General features: G+C 31.0%; 2 protein-coding genes across 2 annotated transcripts in view; one reads left to right on the forward strand and one right to left on the reverse strand.

The window, feature by feature from the left end:
* The window catches only part of LOC143910464 (gustatory receptor for sugar taste 64f-like), a 59,347-nt gene that overhangs the window by 16,024 nt on the left and 27,948 nt on the right, over positions 1-15,375 (forward strand). The gene's annotated exons all lie outside the window — the stretch shown is intronic.
* On the reverse strand, positions 7,646-10,318 carry LOC143910717 (decapping and exoribonuclease protein-like). Its single transcript, XM_077429309.1, has 4 exons — positions 9,626-10,318; positions 8,282-8,537; positions 8,005-8,140; positions 7,646-7,934 (listed from the first exon to the last, which is right to left on the reverse strand). Exons 1-4 carry the CDS (start codon positions 10,110-10,112, stop codon positions 7,689-7,691), a joined length of 1,125 nt encoding a protein of 374 aa, XP_077285435.1. The 5' UTR covers positions 10,113-10,318; the 3' UTR covers positions 7,646-7,688.

The following is a 15,375-nucleotide window of genomic DNA, read 5'->3' on the forward strand; positions in this document are numbered from 1 at the left end:
TAATATCTTTATACCGAATGACACATTCACCTAAATTCGAGTTTCAAACCAGCAGTAGCCGAGTTTCAAACCAATAGTAGTAAATTTTATTATTTAGTAATTTTTCGACGCGATATCAATAGATGGCGTAGTAACATAGACAGATAAATGTTATAACATTTCTTTGCAAATAGCCCTTAAACTCTATATACACCATATTGCGCCCGACAGAAGATTTAAAAAGGATTTCCCACCTAATGGCGAGTGAACTAAATTAAGGACATTGAAAAAATTAATTGCTTTTGTAGCTTTGTATTATCTTTTGCTATATATACTATACTATATTATATAGCAAACATTGTACATATTTACAATAAAATTTATGATAAAACAAAGTAATAAAAAGGAATCAAAAAAGATATACAGATTTTTTTTATTGTACATATATTAAAATTGGCTTTCCAATCATCAATATTAAAAGAAGGTGAGAAGAAAACGCATGTATAATAGACAGACTAGTACAATTTCTACGATTGATACAATTTCCATAATAAATAATTAATAATTTTAAATATACGTAATAAATATAAATTATGATGAATACATAACAAATATGAATCAGTTAGTAATTTATACGTAGATTGCAAAACACAATGAAATATAAACAATAATAGCAAGACAAGAAACAAGCAATACAATAAATAATAAATAATTTATTAATCAAGTTACAGAAATAAACCAATTTATAATAAACATTTTCATATAATAAAAACTCATGAGTGGTATTACAGATGGTCAACTTATTACAGACAACACAGAACACATATATTCTTTTCAATATATGAATAATCAATATGTAAAACAACTAACGTTAAAGAAAATTGACTATTGTATCAAGTCATGTAATAAAAATACTCTTGTGTGAAGCTATAGAAGTTTTTTACAAAAAATTTGGTACGTATATAAACGAAAAGACGTTTGCTAATTTCAATGACCATCTCTTCTCCACCGATCATGGTATTTGGTTGTTCTATTAGTGACACCACACAGACCCTAAGTAAATAATGATTTCAATCAATAACTGTAGCTTGTGACATGTCTAATTGTTTCGCACAAAATTTAATGCTTATCAGCTCATTCACACAGCGATAAATAAAATTTAACATTGGAAAGAGTTTAAAAATTTGAAGCCGCATATTTTTTCGAAATCCTTTTTTAGTTCAGAATTTAATATCACATTTATAATTGGGTTTCAAGCGTGGAGCTAGGATTCTAAACGTACATTAAATCCAAATTTCAGTTCTAAATATACTAGAACGAAAAATTTAAAAATAGCATAGTATAAGTAATATTTATCAATAAATTATGGAATTCAGCATTTTTAATCTTGACATATTCTCTAACGCAGATTGCCTCTCTGCGACGATAACTGTGAACGAAACAGCTCCCATATCAAATTTTGCTAACACAAATGTGATACTGTTCCATTAGTTGTCGCATAAATCTACTAACAACAAATTTAGGATATTCTTGGCTCGATGAGTAGGACCAACGGGTCCTCAGTAGTTTCCACAGTTATTCCAACCCTTTCCTCTTCAGAAATAGTTTTCCAATGTCTAAAAAAAAAAATCATTACCTTAATTGATCCCATGTTATCAAAACTTAATAAATAAAATAAGTAGGGTGAAATTGATTATATTGAGTAATGAAATGTTTCGTGCTATTCTAAGATAATGTGATTGCAATTGCGAAATATAACTTCACTTAAATCATACGTGTACTTCATATTAATGGTTGTGGTTGGTGAGAACAACTGCGGGAAAGCTTTGCTAGCGTTTAATCATTACATTAAATAAAATAGTGAATTTGGCATTTTTCTAAAGTACAATATTCTAAATGAATTATTACTGGTATGAATTATTTCAAGTTATATGGAGTGATTTGGCATACAATATAACTGTATATATGAAAGTATTGAATTTTGACATGTTACATTTCAGCACAAATAAAAGTTGCATATTATATATTTTCTTGAATTGTTCATTATGAGTATAACAAAAGTACATTTAAATTATAAAAAAGAGCCTCGTAAAAAAGGCTTCATTTTGACTATAGAACAAATGTACGACTTTTGCCGTGCAGAATCAACAAGACTTGAGTATGCATTGCAAAAAATATTTTGATTTTTCAATGGAGAAATTATCTATATACCAAAATCCGACATTTTGAGCAATCCAGATGTTAGGGTTTTTTGCAGACACGGGTTGTCCCTTATATTTAGATATGAATTTCTCTAGTCCACCGTATTCGATTTCCTGGTCTTCTTTTAAGTACTTTTACAACATTTTCACTGTTCTGGTAGGATAAACAATCTGCAGTATTATTAATGGTATCTGCATCTAAAACAATACAGCATTATAAATAATTGTACTAGTTCAAGAACGTATTATTTACACAGTTTCATTATGATTTTATTGATGTGAATAATTTATCTCCTGAGTGATATCACATTCATAATAATATAACATCATCAGTGATTATAATTACTTATAGCTAATGATGATAGAGTATGAATTAAAATATGAATAGAATGAAAAATCAGTCCCACCGTATCTAAAGTGGGAGGTATAATTAATTCAACATTCGTGTACATATTTTGATTGGCCAGTATCGCAATATCCTGGGCCCTGGGAAAATTAATTCTGGGTCCTATGACAAATTAAAAAAAAAGATCTTAAAAATATATTTTAATGAGTTAAAAATCTATCAGAAATATTATAAAAGTACCTATATGTTAGTTGCTATTTTTTAATTTAAGATGTCGGCTGCTCTGCTGTCCCTTTCTCCTTCGTAGTGTGCGTGGGATGCGTGATGTGGAAAAAAGGGAGGAAATTGTAAACCAATGAAAACAGGGCGTAAATCTGTTTATGTATTGCGACTGTATTTTGTATAAGTTATACAGAGATCAAGCAGAGCAACCGAGGAAAGGGGGGGAGTAAACAAAGAAAGCAGAAAGCACGCGTGCCTTTTGAGGTTAGCCACGCGTAGCTGGCTACGAGTTGTTGAGTAGCTGCCTTCTGGACGACAACTGAGACAGACCCTCTGATGCACACCGCTATACTGGCGATACTGGAGTTGGTCGCTGGTCGCCGGTCGCTGGTCTCCAAGTATCGTCACAACCCATCACCAGTGGCCGAGCTGGTGATTTCGGTGGCGACAAAAACTACGTGTTTATGCCGAAGCCGTTGGCGCGCGACTGTCAGTCAGTCTGGGGTGGCCAGCACAAAAATATATCGGACAAATCGTGGAAAATTCTCGAGAAAGTATAATTTTTTTTTTTAATATAGTGAATTGATTTTTTAGCATATAAAATCGACAACATCAAAAGGACACAAACACTACATATGTATATCATATCAGGGGTTTATAACTTTTCATGGTTATTGTGTAGTGAAAAGACTGATTAGCTTTAATACTATTGCATAAATCGCCACCCCATGAGTTTTTTTTATATTTTAAATATTTGTATACGAGACCAATGATTAAATACTGTGTTTTCGTTGATTTCCGAATTGATATGTTGTTTTGAATTGTTGTTATTGTGGAATGAATTGTTATGTAATGACTGCCACTTAAAATCAAGTTTTGCAAGTGATGTGTCACCGCTCATGGTTATTGTGTAGTGAAAAGACTGCCAATAAATCACCACACCATGAGTTTTTTTATATTTTAAATATTTGTATACCAGACCATTCATTAAATACTGTGTTTTCGTGTTTATTAATATTTGTCATAACTATTGTGTATTAAAAAAATTTCAAAAGACTCTTAGTACTTTTTATTCCCATTATTTAAATAATTAATATATATTTACTTTTTCTTTATAATTTTTAACTTCAGCAAGTGGAGACTCTTGTCTTCTACAATCTAAGACGAATTGTCGCCGGAAGATAAAGAGTGATATATATTTTCTAGTTTGATTCCGTTCGATTTCTTGTTTGACAATAGATTTGAAATGTTGTTCAGTAAAACTCAAAGATTGTTAATGATAACAATGCCAGCTGTTCTCTAGAGTAAGTATCAAATGAAACACAATGTTTCCACAAATCTTTGACTTTTTCTAGTGTTCGGGTAAAAAGTATATATCTATATAAGAAAAATATTAACAGAGTACATATGTATAGTAAAAGTGTATTTACCTGTTGTAATATATTCTGATTAGTCACAATATGTTTCATCTATCCCATATATAATAATTATTTCATATGACAATGGATTTAAAATATGACTTATCGGAATTAGTCGATATGTAAAATGGTAAGTGTTCATCGTATGACATTTCTTCGCTGAATTCCGTTTCTTCTATCTACTTAATGAATATGATTTATAGAACCTAGGCTTTCAATGAATGTAACACAGTATTGCTTATCACTTAATAAAACGGCACTTGACTTGCAATTCGAGTCGGCATGACACTATCAACTATTAGTTTAATGTGAGTATCCAATAGTTTCGAAAAAATCAGCAGCATCGGCAGCAGCAGTCGCATCATTTTTGAGATTTGTATGTAATAAAAGGCTCGTTTCCGGTTTATAAAACTTATTCATTATTTATTATTTATGTAATATTAAATGAAGGACTATATTTTTTCGATAAGAGTAGACATTTAATTAATAAGTCCAAAAAATAGTGTAAGTTCGGGCGTACAAGTTATAGATATAAAATTTCAGTTCGATACACGGTCTAGGATATATAATAATTCAAAGAAAAATAATGCTACTTCCGGCAGATTTGAAAATGAAAAAAAAAATTATAGCGCAACGATTAAAATTTTATTACGCAGTAAAAAGTTTCAGTGTTTCAGTTTCAAAGATATTTAATGGTGTTTGAATTATTACTAAAATACACAGCCAAACACGCACATTTTTTAAAAACAGTGATCGACTTCATCTATTAATAAAATATAAATTTTAAAATACAACTTAATATTTTATTTTGTTTTAAATAATCTTGAAATTATCAATGCAAAAGTGCCATCTATCCGTCAACGTAAAACAACCTTCATTCGATCAATTTGTATTAGGTAAACTGCAGTTAGGTATGTATGACATTAGGTATGGTCGTCGTTCGGTATGTTGATATTCGACCAACTCGCTTAGGTATACTCGAATTAGGTGAATTGCATTAGGCGAACTTACAGTGAATCTGTTCATTCGATACCACTGCTGCCAACTGTTTCACAACTGCTTGCCATCTGTCAAACTTGCTCATGCTACAAAATATTTTTCAATTCATATTATTAATTCGAGTATAAAAGTCCTGTTTTATAATTCGTGTATATTTAAAATGCGGGTGAACTTGCTTAAAGCCTCCCACGAACAGGTGAGTAAAAAACTTTTTCAATTCCCGGGGGGTCTACTTCACGAGCCGGAATGTGAAATTACCGAAAACGCAAATATCGGAAGGCAAAGATCGAAAATCAAAAGATCTTAAGTCGAAAGATCAAAAAAAAAGGGTGCATGGTAAACGGTACATACTCACTTAATTTGCGCGAGCAGGATACAACAGGAACAGGCTTTTCCTCCAGTGCGCGCGCACATTAATACGGGAGGAAAAGCCTGTTCCTGTTGTATCCTGCTCGCGCAAATTAAGTGAGTATGTACCGTTTACCATGCACTCTTTTTTATCTTTCAGCAAACTTCCAATTAACCCTTTTAAACAAAAAAACAAAAAATAGTGTGACCAGAACATTATCCCAATAAACATGTTTCAATAGAAAACGCTCAATATAAAATAGTATTAACACTGGGAAAAAATCCCAAGTGAAAATAAGTATTTTTGATTTTTGATTTGAACTGGACGACTACTTAGAGAGATTTGAAAGCTAAAAAGTACTACAACTGAAAGATAAAATACCCGACTATAGATTCCAATATTCATTTTGAACAGGAAATCGACAGATTTTGAGACATCGACCGAACAACACCAAGATATAGAAAAATCGCGCGATTTAAAAAACACATTTATTTCTCCGAATCTCGAGCCAATCAACATTTTTTATTATCAGATTCGTGTTCACTGGGCATAGATCTATAAGAAAAGTCATATCTCGTCTTTGAACCAAAAAAAAGTCGTCATTTGTCGAACAGTGTATTTTGTAGGGCTGTTGGCGCTCTAATTTTAAATGTTAAAGCGCCTTTGGCACATCGAGTGGCGTCCTGACTTACTCAGCGCCCTCTGACGCTGCCTGACCCAGCCCCCCTTAAAACCGGCACTGTACATGTTTGATATGAATAGCAGAACCCACGAAGAGGGGTTTCCAAACCTTGGTCTAGAAACCATTCATACGTAAGATTTTTTGCTGTCTATCCCGTTGTGCAAATTCTTCTTCAAAAATATTTTAATTTTAATGTAATATTATGCCTGTATATGTACTTAATTGGCGATAAAATAGTTTACGGTAAATTTTAAAATTTACCGGTATTTACCGATAGCGCAATTATGGCGATTTACCGGTAAACCGGTATACCGGTAAAGTAATCCCAAATTATGACAGTGAATGCAGTACAGTTTTGATTCGTTTCCATATATAGAATATTGCTGTGGTATGTACATATGTATATTACTTTTCGAACTAAAATGAGTCATGCAAAATGTAAAGAATGTTATATTTTCCTTTTATTTCATTGTTTTCGATTTTTAAATTCCGAAGAAGACTCAGTCTTATTTCTGACTGATTAAATTGATAAATTCGAATATTATTATTAGATTATGCGTCAATAAGTTAATAATTGAAAATCTCCATGCACCAATGGAATATATGAATATATTCATATAGAATGTACTAAAGAATACTTCCCGTAGTGGCTGATAATGTACAGTCGCCGATATGTGATGTGCTAATAGGAATGAAACTCAATTCGAATATTTGAATATTCGAATGGGAGCCTTACCTCATACCTATTACGAGCACAATTTAAAAAGAATACTATAACCGGAAGTTAGGAGTTTGGTTTTGTTCGCTTTTCCTTCTACTATTTTTTTGACCCTTTAAATACTTGTGCTCTTCAAAACGTTGTGACACCCGATTTTTTCCACACTACTGAACGTATCGAAAATTTATATTTACTTTAAAATAAATCAATATTTCATTGTTTGATTTTAAACATTAATATTATTTATATCTTCTTGATATACTGATCCTAAGTAATAAAAATATTTTGAACAAAATCCGACAGCCGAAAGTAAAACTTTTGTCATATTGAAAATCCAAAAGGTGTGATTTACTACATTAGCACCCAAATGAGAACCTTCCCAAAGCCGGCATGCATGTGTGTGTCATTATCGAATTTTGTCTTTGACGCTTCTTATATTCCCCAAATACATTTTTATGGCAGCCTTGAATAAAACAATAAGAATTGCTGTGTTTTATGATATAATAAAATATAATAATAAAAAAAATAAAAACATTTTTACTTTATAAGATGGGTGAGTGAGTGCTCATACATTCACCAAGAATAATTTTTGTAACAACTATGTATATATTATACATAAATACAAGAATTTTTATTAAATGCAAATTTTATTTTAAAAATAAACAAAACCATGTTTTTTATTTAAGAAAAAAGTTAAAATATAAAAATTTAATACTATTATATATTTTTTTAGTTTGAAAGAAAATGTGTTCTACACATTTTGCATTTATTATTTTATTTTATCTCATTGTTATTTGACAAGACAAACCATTCAGGTAGAGGTTCGTCTTCATATTCTTCTGGTAAGAAAGACTCGGCAAAAAACGAACTGTGCGCACTTTTCCGAAAATATTTTATCATGCTAGGTAAATTACGAACATCGTTAGTTAGAACAACTAATTCTTCATACATAAAGCATGACTTAATATATGACAGAAAATCGTCCGTAAAATTAAGCATTACATTCGTATTCCAATCTTCCTGCAATATTGAAATAGTATTAAAAAAATTATACCTATATTAATCAATTTTAGCATTACAAATGATATACCTTTCTCATGTTTTCGAAATCATCCAAACTATATTGTTTTATATTTTCTACAATTCCGTCTACATTTTTATACCCAACGAGTATTTTAGTTGCGGCTCCATAAAATGATTGAACCCAAGTATCAAACACATGCTGCCTGAAATATTATATAAAATTATGTGTGTAATTACATTTATTTAAGAATACAATAATAATAATAATAATAATCAAACCATGCGATTCATGAATTCTGAGTTTAATTTATTTAAGTAATATTCTAATAATTTTATTAACTTACAACTTAATCGAATTATCGAACGATCGTGGCGTTGTTTTCAATTCAGCAAATATTGTTTTTTGCAATTCATTTATGGTGCATTTTAAATCCAGATTATCTGGCACCTCTTTTTGCAATTCTGTCTCATTGGCTAAAATACCATCTAATTCGGCTCTGTATAGAATGTGATTTTTACCAAGATTGATTTTGAAAATACAAACAAATTCATCGTTTTCCACAAGAACTTCGTCGTTGTCTCTTTCTTCTCTAAAATTTCCTATTTAAAACGAATATAATATTAATTAATAACGAACAGCCAAAACCTTAACAGGAGACTCATTTATAAAAAAATAATTAAAATATCAGAAACAAAACATACTTCATTAAAATCTTTACTTTATAATGTTATAGTCCAAGGTTACATTTCGTTCGTTAATGAACATACTAGTTTGTTAATACACGAACTATGTAATCTGACCAGTTATAGTGAACACAAAATAACAAATTGAAAAACGAACTAGTTTGTATGTATGCTTACCCTGGATTGCAATATTTAAAAAAAATAGCGGAAACGGGAATTATCGCAAAATTGTAATCCCATAAGTTTTCCCTTTTAAATAATTAGTGTCTTAACATCTCAAAGTTTCATGATACACCCGGTGAATCGATTTGAATTATAAGTTTTGACTGTTTGTACTTAAAATAAAACTAATAGTTCGCGTATGAACAAACTAGTATGTTCATGAACTAACCTGAGTGAACACTGGATCTGTAATATATACAAGTAAATATATGTATGTATGTACATATCAAGGATGACAAGGGTAGTGGACATAATGGTCAGAGTAAATAGATTGAAATGGCAATGGGCGGGCCACGTGGCTAGAAGAATAGACGAAAGGTGGAAAAAATAAGTGCTAGAATGGTACCCGAGATAATGCAAAAAGATAAAATGAAGACCGCAGGGTAGATGGATAGACGAAATTAGGAAAATGTGGGGGGTGAGATGGATGAGAATTGCGCAAAACAGATACAAGTGGAAGCGTGCTGGAGAGGCCTTCATTTGGCTAAAAATCCTTCCTACCCACTATGTCACCACTATTTGAGTATGATTAATGTAAATATTACAATAAAAATGTATGTACAATTCATAGATGTCTCGTTAATTGTCGAGTTTAAGTCAGTGTCTCGTAATTTAGCGACTTATATAATAAAAAATGCTGTATTGTTTGTAATTTGGCCAGGAAGGCGCATTGGGGTTTACCTGTAATGCCTTCCTGGTATGAAATAAAATAAAAAATAAAAATATTTTCAAGAAACATTAAAACTACATACATACATACGTTTATTTTTATGGCAACTTACTTCTGGTTACACACTGTTCAAATTTGTGCCCCCATCGTGACTGTGAATAATTTGTTTGGTTTTCATATATAGGCTTTTTCAGAGTTTTTAAATAAATTGCACCACGTAGCAAATGTGCACTTATAATGCATTCTTCATGGTATGCATAAGGTATTTTGGCGATAATTTTTAATGTCGTCCGACCGGCCACGAAGCCAACATTTCTCATCCGGCGCCCTTCGATATCTTCCATAATATCTTTGTGCTTTAGGATATATTCGAAAAATGGTACTTTGAGTTGGTGATCGTTCCATACCACAACGTTGTTTTCACCTATTTTCAAATCTAGGTGTGTTGGTCCGGGTCTCACCACTATGTATCTGAGTTTAGATATATTTTCAAACAGTTCTTGACTATCGTCACTACTAAAGTAACCAACAAGTTTTGGTTTTATATTTTCACTTAATTCGCGGTCATAATACTTCGCATGTGTTCGACAAGTACTCATTTTTTAATCTTCTAAATATTCACAAAACTAAAAAAAAAATTATTAAATGAAAATGATAAAATTCTTTTTTAAGAGTTTTTTCTCACCATGCAAAAATTTTAAACTTAAGCTTTATGAAGTTTAAGCAAATTAAAAGTACGTATGTATATTTATATAATAGAAATTACATCAAAAGATGCTTAACGTTCGAGTAAATATCCACAACTGACCAGCACGAGAAATAAATGTATATATATGTACATACTGTATGTATGTAACGTAAATCAGTGGTTGCCAAACTTATTGTGACTCGGCCTTTCTTTTTGAAAAAACATAATCTTGGTGCTCTCCCCCCCCCCCCCCTTCTTTATATCATAAAATAATACAAACACATTTTTAAATAATAACAAGCGGTATTTGTCGTAACTATTTCGTTTGTGATTCGCCAATCATTATTTCAACCATATCAATATTCAACCATATCAATAGCAAAACTAGCGTCTTTCCTAATAGAATATGCTACATAGTGCATGTTTTACAGAATATGTATCCACACTTGTTCAATACCGTTATCTGAAAATGTTTCATCAGTGCCGGCACCACCCTTTTTGTAGATTGTTTTTTTTTTCATTACAATAATATGGGTCGAGTCCAGAAACCCTACCCCAGGAAGACGCGCCTCCACGTTTGGGAATCGCTGTGATAATGATCCAAAAGTCCACTTCTTAAATTCAACCGATTAGATTATTTTAAATGGTGACTGCATACCGAAAATATTTGTATTAAATTGCATATCAGTTATCGTAAACACATTCGATAGTACTATGCTTACGATGCCTCATTATTGTCAATACAGGACTGAAGAATTTTATCACGCGACTTGTGTACTTAATGTATACGTTTTAAATCCGTCTCATTAAGCTCATTAATTTATCTCAATCCATTTTTATCGAAGTTAAACCTGCTTAAGCTTAGACCGCACTAGACGCCACTGCACTCCAGCGACGCAGCGCGTATGAAATTGTTTAAGATAGAACGCACGGGACACGGTCGATTGGGCGCCCAGGACGATTGGGCGATCAGTGTTACTCGCCACTGCGACAATTGGACGACGAGACTGGCGGACACTGCGTCAATTGGGCCCTGCGTCAATTGGGCGCCCATCGCACTGGGCGATCATCGAGTGGCCGACGGCGACCGGGCGACCAGGGCGCGTGGGCGACCACCGACACGGCCCGCTGGTGAAGTGGTCGCCAAGCTTACGTAAACTCTGCGTTTTGCAAGGAACGACCGCGAACGGAGCGTTATAGGAATTTCCGATGCACTGACAAATATTCTACCTACATACATATGCTTTATACCGCTTTATTTTTCGTTTCAGTTTTACCAATTTTTCGTAACAACACGAATCATACTATTAATTTTTTTCGCTATATTATATTACATTTGCTGGAATTTTATATTAAACGTACTTTTATAAATACATGTGTAGCACCTTTTCACAAAAAATAATTGTAAGATGACAAATCATATGTACCTACATATTCTCCAAAATAATATAAAAGAAAAATGATCGATTGAATCTTTCGCGCAGTGCTTTTAGTTTTTTTTCAAATGGACACACTTTTTTTTCTTTTAAATGTTATATTTCAGTTTTATCAATTGGATAAATTCACACTCTATTCTCAATTTTCTCAACACTGTATTAGTTATACATAATAACAAAATATTTTCTAATAGCGATTCTCAAAGTTTTCAAGATTATATTTTTTTTCAATGATGAAATACGTTTACGAAAAAAAAGCGCATACTTAAATTCGTTCGCGGAGCTCGAATAATTTTTTTCGGCTTTTCCCATAATTAAATTATTACATCGTTTACGATTCGCAGAGGCAATTCTCGAAAAAAATAGCTTTTTAAAGTAATTTTAAACATCTCCCGTTCTATGGTTATTGTTGAAAATTACATTGAGCCACAAAAAATCACGTTTTTTAGTTACCAGAGCGGAGACTAACCAATCTTTACTAACTTTGACCCACTGAATTCGAATATGATATTGATTTTTGCTGGTTGGTGATTGTTTACGAGATATGAGCGTTTAAAAAAATGCGCGATTTTTACAGTTTTTTGGCTTTTGCGGTCTTTAACTCAAAACCTAGTATTGCTGTGCTCAAAGTGAGTATTGGAATCAATAGTCAGATGTTTTTCCTATTGATTGTGATATTGCATTGCTTTAAAATACTTATAATTAATTGTCTAGCGAATTTTAAAAGTCAAAAAAATATTTTTTTTACGGATTTTTTCTCCGTGCTATTTTGCATTTATTTGGCAATTTTTTTATTTCACCTCGTTTATAAGGATTGGTTTTCTATTTCAATATTTTTTATTTTTATCTAAACGTACTAACTCGAGCGGTAATTGCAATTTAAATGCTTTCGTTTTTGTTGCTCAGTGTTATTATAGTCACATTAAAATCTATATGATAGTTTATAGTAATTAAGGCTCATTTCGTTTATCAATAATTTAATAAGGTATATTTTTACTAATTAATATCTTTCGCTTTTGTAAATTCGAAACATACATACATATGTATAACGAATTATGTTTACATCTATAACTGTCATCCAGCGCTCATCTGTTCATCTAATGTATAATTTCTTTAATAATATTTTATGCGTATAAAATATTACAAAGACCTTACAAGAAATTATATATTTTCAAATATTTGGACCGAATGAACGAACTCATTCAAAACGTTTTTTTTTTACTATGAGTGGCAGTTTTATTGCCTAAAGATAAATAATACCGCGTCTCATAGGCTAGGCTAGAGATGCTCTGCAAGTCATTTTGATAAAAGAGTTCTCAAAACGACTTTTGACAACTGTTTCTCGAACTACTTTTTTTCTTGATTGTTTTACATGACATGTTATACATACATACATATGTAAGGTTTTTCAACGGGTTTTTGCGGTATCATAAATTCATGGCCCTCAAATTTGGTTTAAAATAATGCAATGACGTAAATGATTTTATACCCTTTATCCTTTTATTAAATTCAAATTATTCTGAAAATATTTTTCATCACAGAGTAAATTCCAATAACTATTTTGAGGGAAGGTCTTGATTTCAAAAATATTTCGCATTTTAATTTAAGTATTTCATCCTCAACTAGTATTTGGTCTACATCCAAAAATTATTTTAATTTGATTGATATTTCTTCTATTTGTATTTCATCATTGAATGGGAATGACATGAATAATATTATATCCTCTATTTTTGAAAAATCTTTAAATCTATCAAACACATTTCGTAACTTATTAGCATATTGATCATATTCATGTGAGCTTCTATCGTAGATATGGCAGCCATATTTTCGAATTTGCATATTTGAGCTGGGCTCGTAAAAACTGACTTTCGACATTGTATTTTTGGTGATCAATTTAATATTCTCTATTTCTTCACCTTAATTTTTTCATTATAATCATCTGCTTCCTTTTTTTACCATTCATTTGACTAAAAAAATAACTGAACTTAAATAAATTATACAGTTAACATTAAAAAAGGAAAATATATACAAAACGTGTTTAAAGTATTGTCTAACATTCGAGAGTTTTTTTTTATAACTTTCTATTGTAGGGAGATATTTTCGTATCACATTTGAGCATTGAAGTAGATACTTCAATGAATTTGAGTCTTAAATGGTCAGTTTATTGTTCTCAAAAACATACCCAACTAACACCAAACATTCGAGCGAGAATTAACCTACGTAATTATTTTTTTTCCTGTATAACTGTAATCAATTCGGCTGCGATTTGTGTTTTTTAATTATTATTTAGTCGATCAATAGAGCGACTATCATCGGTTTGTTTGTTAAAAAATGTGGATCAACCGTAATAAATGCTTATTCCTAATCTTACGAAATTCCAAAATATGTAAAATTTGTATTCAAAGACATTTATTTATTTACATTAAATTAATTTTAGAATTGCTGGTATGTAGTCAATTCTAGAAACTCATAAATCGACCCGTTTTATTCGACCTTTTTTAATTTATTCCAATATTATTTTTTCAATATCGTATTCAAATTATTATTAATATTATTAATATATCACTGATCAAGTGATTTACTTTTACAATTTCTTGCTGGAAATTTGAAATCTGAACCGCTGTATTAGATAAACAGATGAGTGCTGGATGACCGTTATACATATGTACATATGTAGATGTAAACATGATTCGTTATACACGTACATATGTACATATGTATGTATGTATGTTGCTACTTTACAAAAGCAATAGATATTAAAAACCATGTGAACTGTATAATAGGTAAGTAAATACGAAATGAGCCTTAAATAATTTTGCAATCAATCCGTCGATTTTCATTCAGTATTTTTTTTTCTTCTCGAAGCAGGTTTTACGATTACCTACCAAAACAATGAAATAAATGGTCGGTCCCAAAATTGCAAACATTTTTCAAATGGACACACTTTTTTCTCTTTTAAATGTTATATTTCAGTTTTATCAATTGGATAAATTCACACCCTATTCTCAATTTTGTACTACACTGTAATAGTTATACATAATTACAAAATATTTTCTAACAGTGATTCATTCAACATTAGATGATATTTTGGACCGATCCCTTCAGGTACCGATCCCTTCGACAAAAAAAAGGGGAAGAACATAATATTTGATATTTTTACGATACAATCGTCTTAATGCAATACAATGCCTCTTTGGCCCTTCTGCGAACAAATTCTCTCATTGCCCCGAAAATATAAAAATCGATATTCGTACAAATTTACGTAAAAAATATTCGTACAAATTAAATGTTCAAAAATAAAAATATAAATACTTATATAATAGCGCGAATTGCATCGGCTTTCGATGATCTTAAAAAATATGGGATCAACCGTGTGATTGGTGCTTATTTTTAATCTTACGAAAATCCAAAACGTGTAAAATTTGTAACTCTCAACATTAGATCAATTCTAGAATCGCCAGTATTTAGTATATTCATCAAATCATAGTATTAATAAAGTTTTTTGATTTACTTTTCATTGATGAATAATGAAAATAAATATTAAATTGAAAATTTTCAAAATAACATATGTACATATGTATGTACATTCATACAACACACACATACATACATTGAAAAAATTATTTCCATGCTAATTATAACATTTGAAAATTACAAGGTTTATCTTAGTTTTGGACAAACCTCCTAAAACTTTTCCGATCGCTTTGAAACTTTGCCATTTTTTTTGGAATAAAAAAC

Source organism: Arctopsyche grandis, chromosome 4 (genome assembly GCF_051622035.1).
Source record: "Arctopsyche grandis isolate Sample6627 chromosome 4, ASM5162203v2, whole genome shotgun sequence".
In the NCBI taxonomy this organism is placed as follows: Eukaryota; Metazoa; Arthropoda; class Insecta; order Trichoptera; family Hydropsychidae; genus Arctopsyche; species Arctopsyche grandis.

Excerpts from the sequence above, each read along its gene's own strand:
- LOC143910717 (XM_077429309.1), bottom strand. The coding sequence starts at position 10,112 with ATGAGTACTTGTCGAACACATGCGAAGTATTATGACCGCGAATTAAGT. Across the intron at positions 8,538-9,625 it reads TGAACAGTGTGTAACCAGAA|GAAATTTTAGAGAAGAAAGA; the intron begins GTAAGTTGCCAT and ends CGTTTTAAATAG. Across the intron at positions 7,935-8,004 it reads ATTTCGAAAACATGAGAAAG|GAAGATTGGAATACGAATGT; the intron begins GTATATCATTTG and ends TCAATATTGCAG.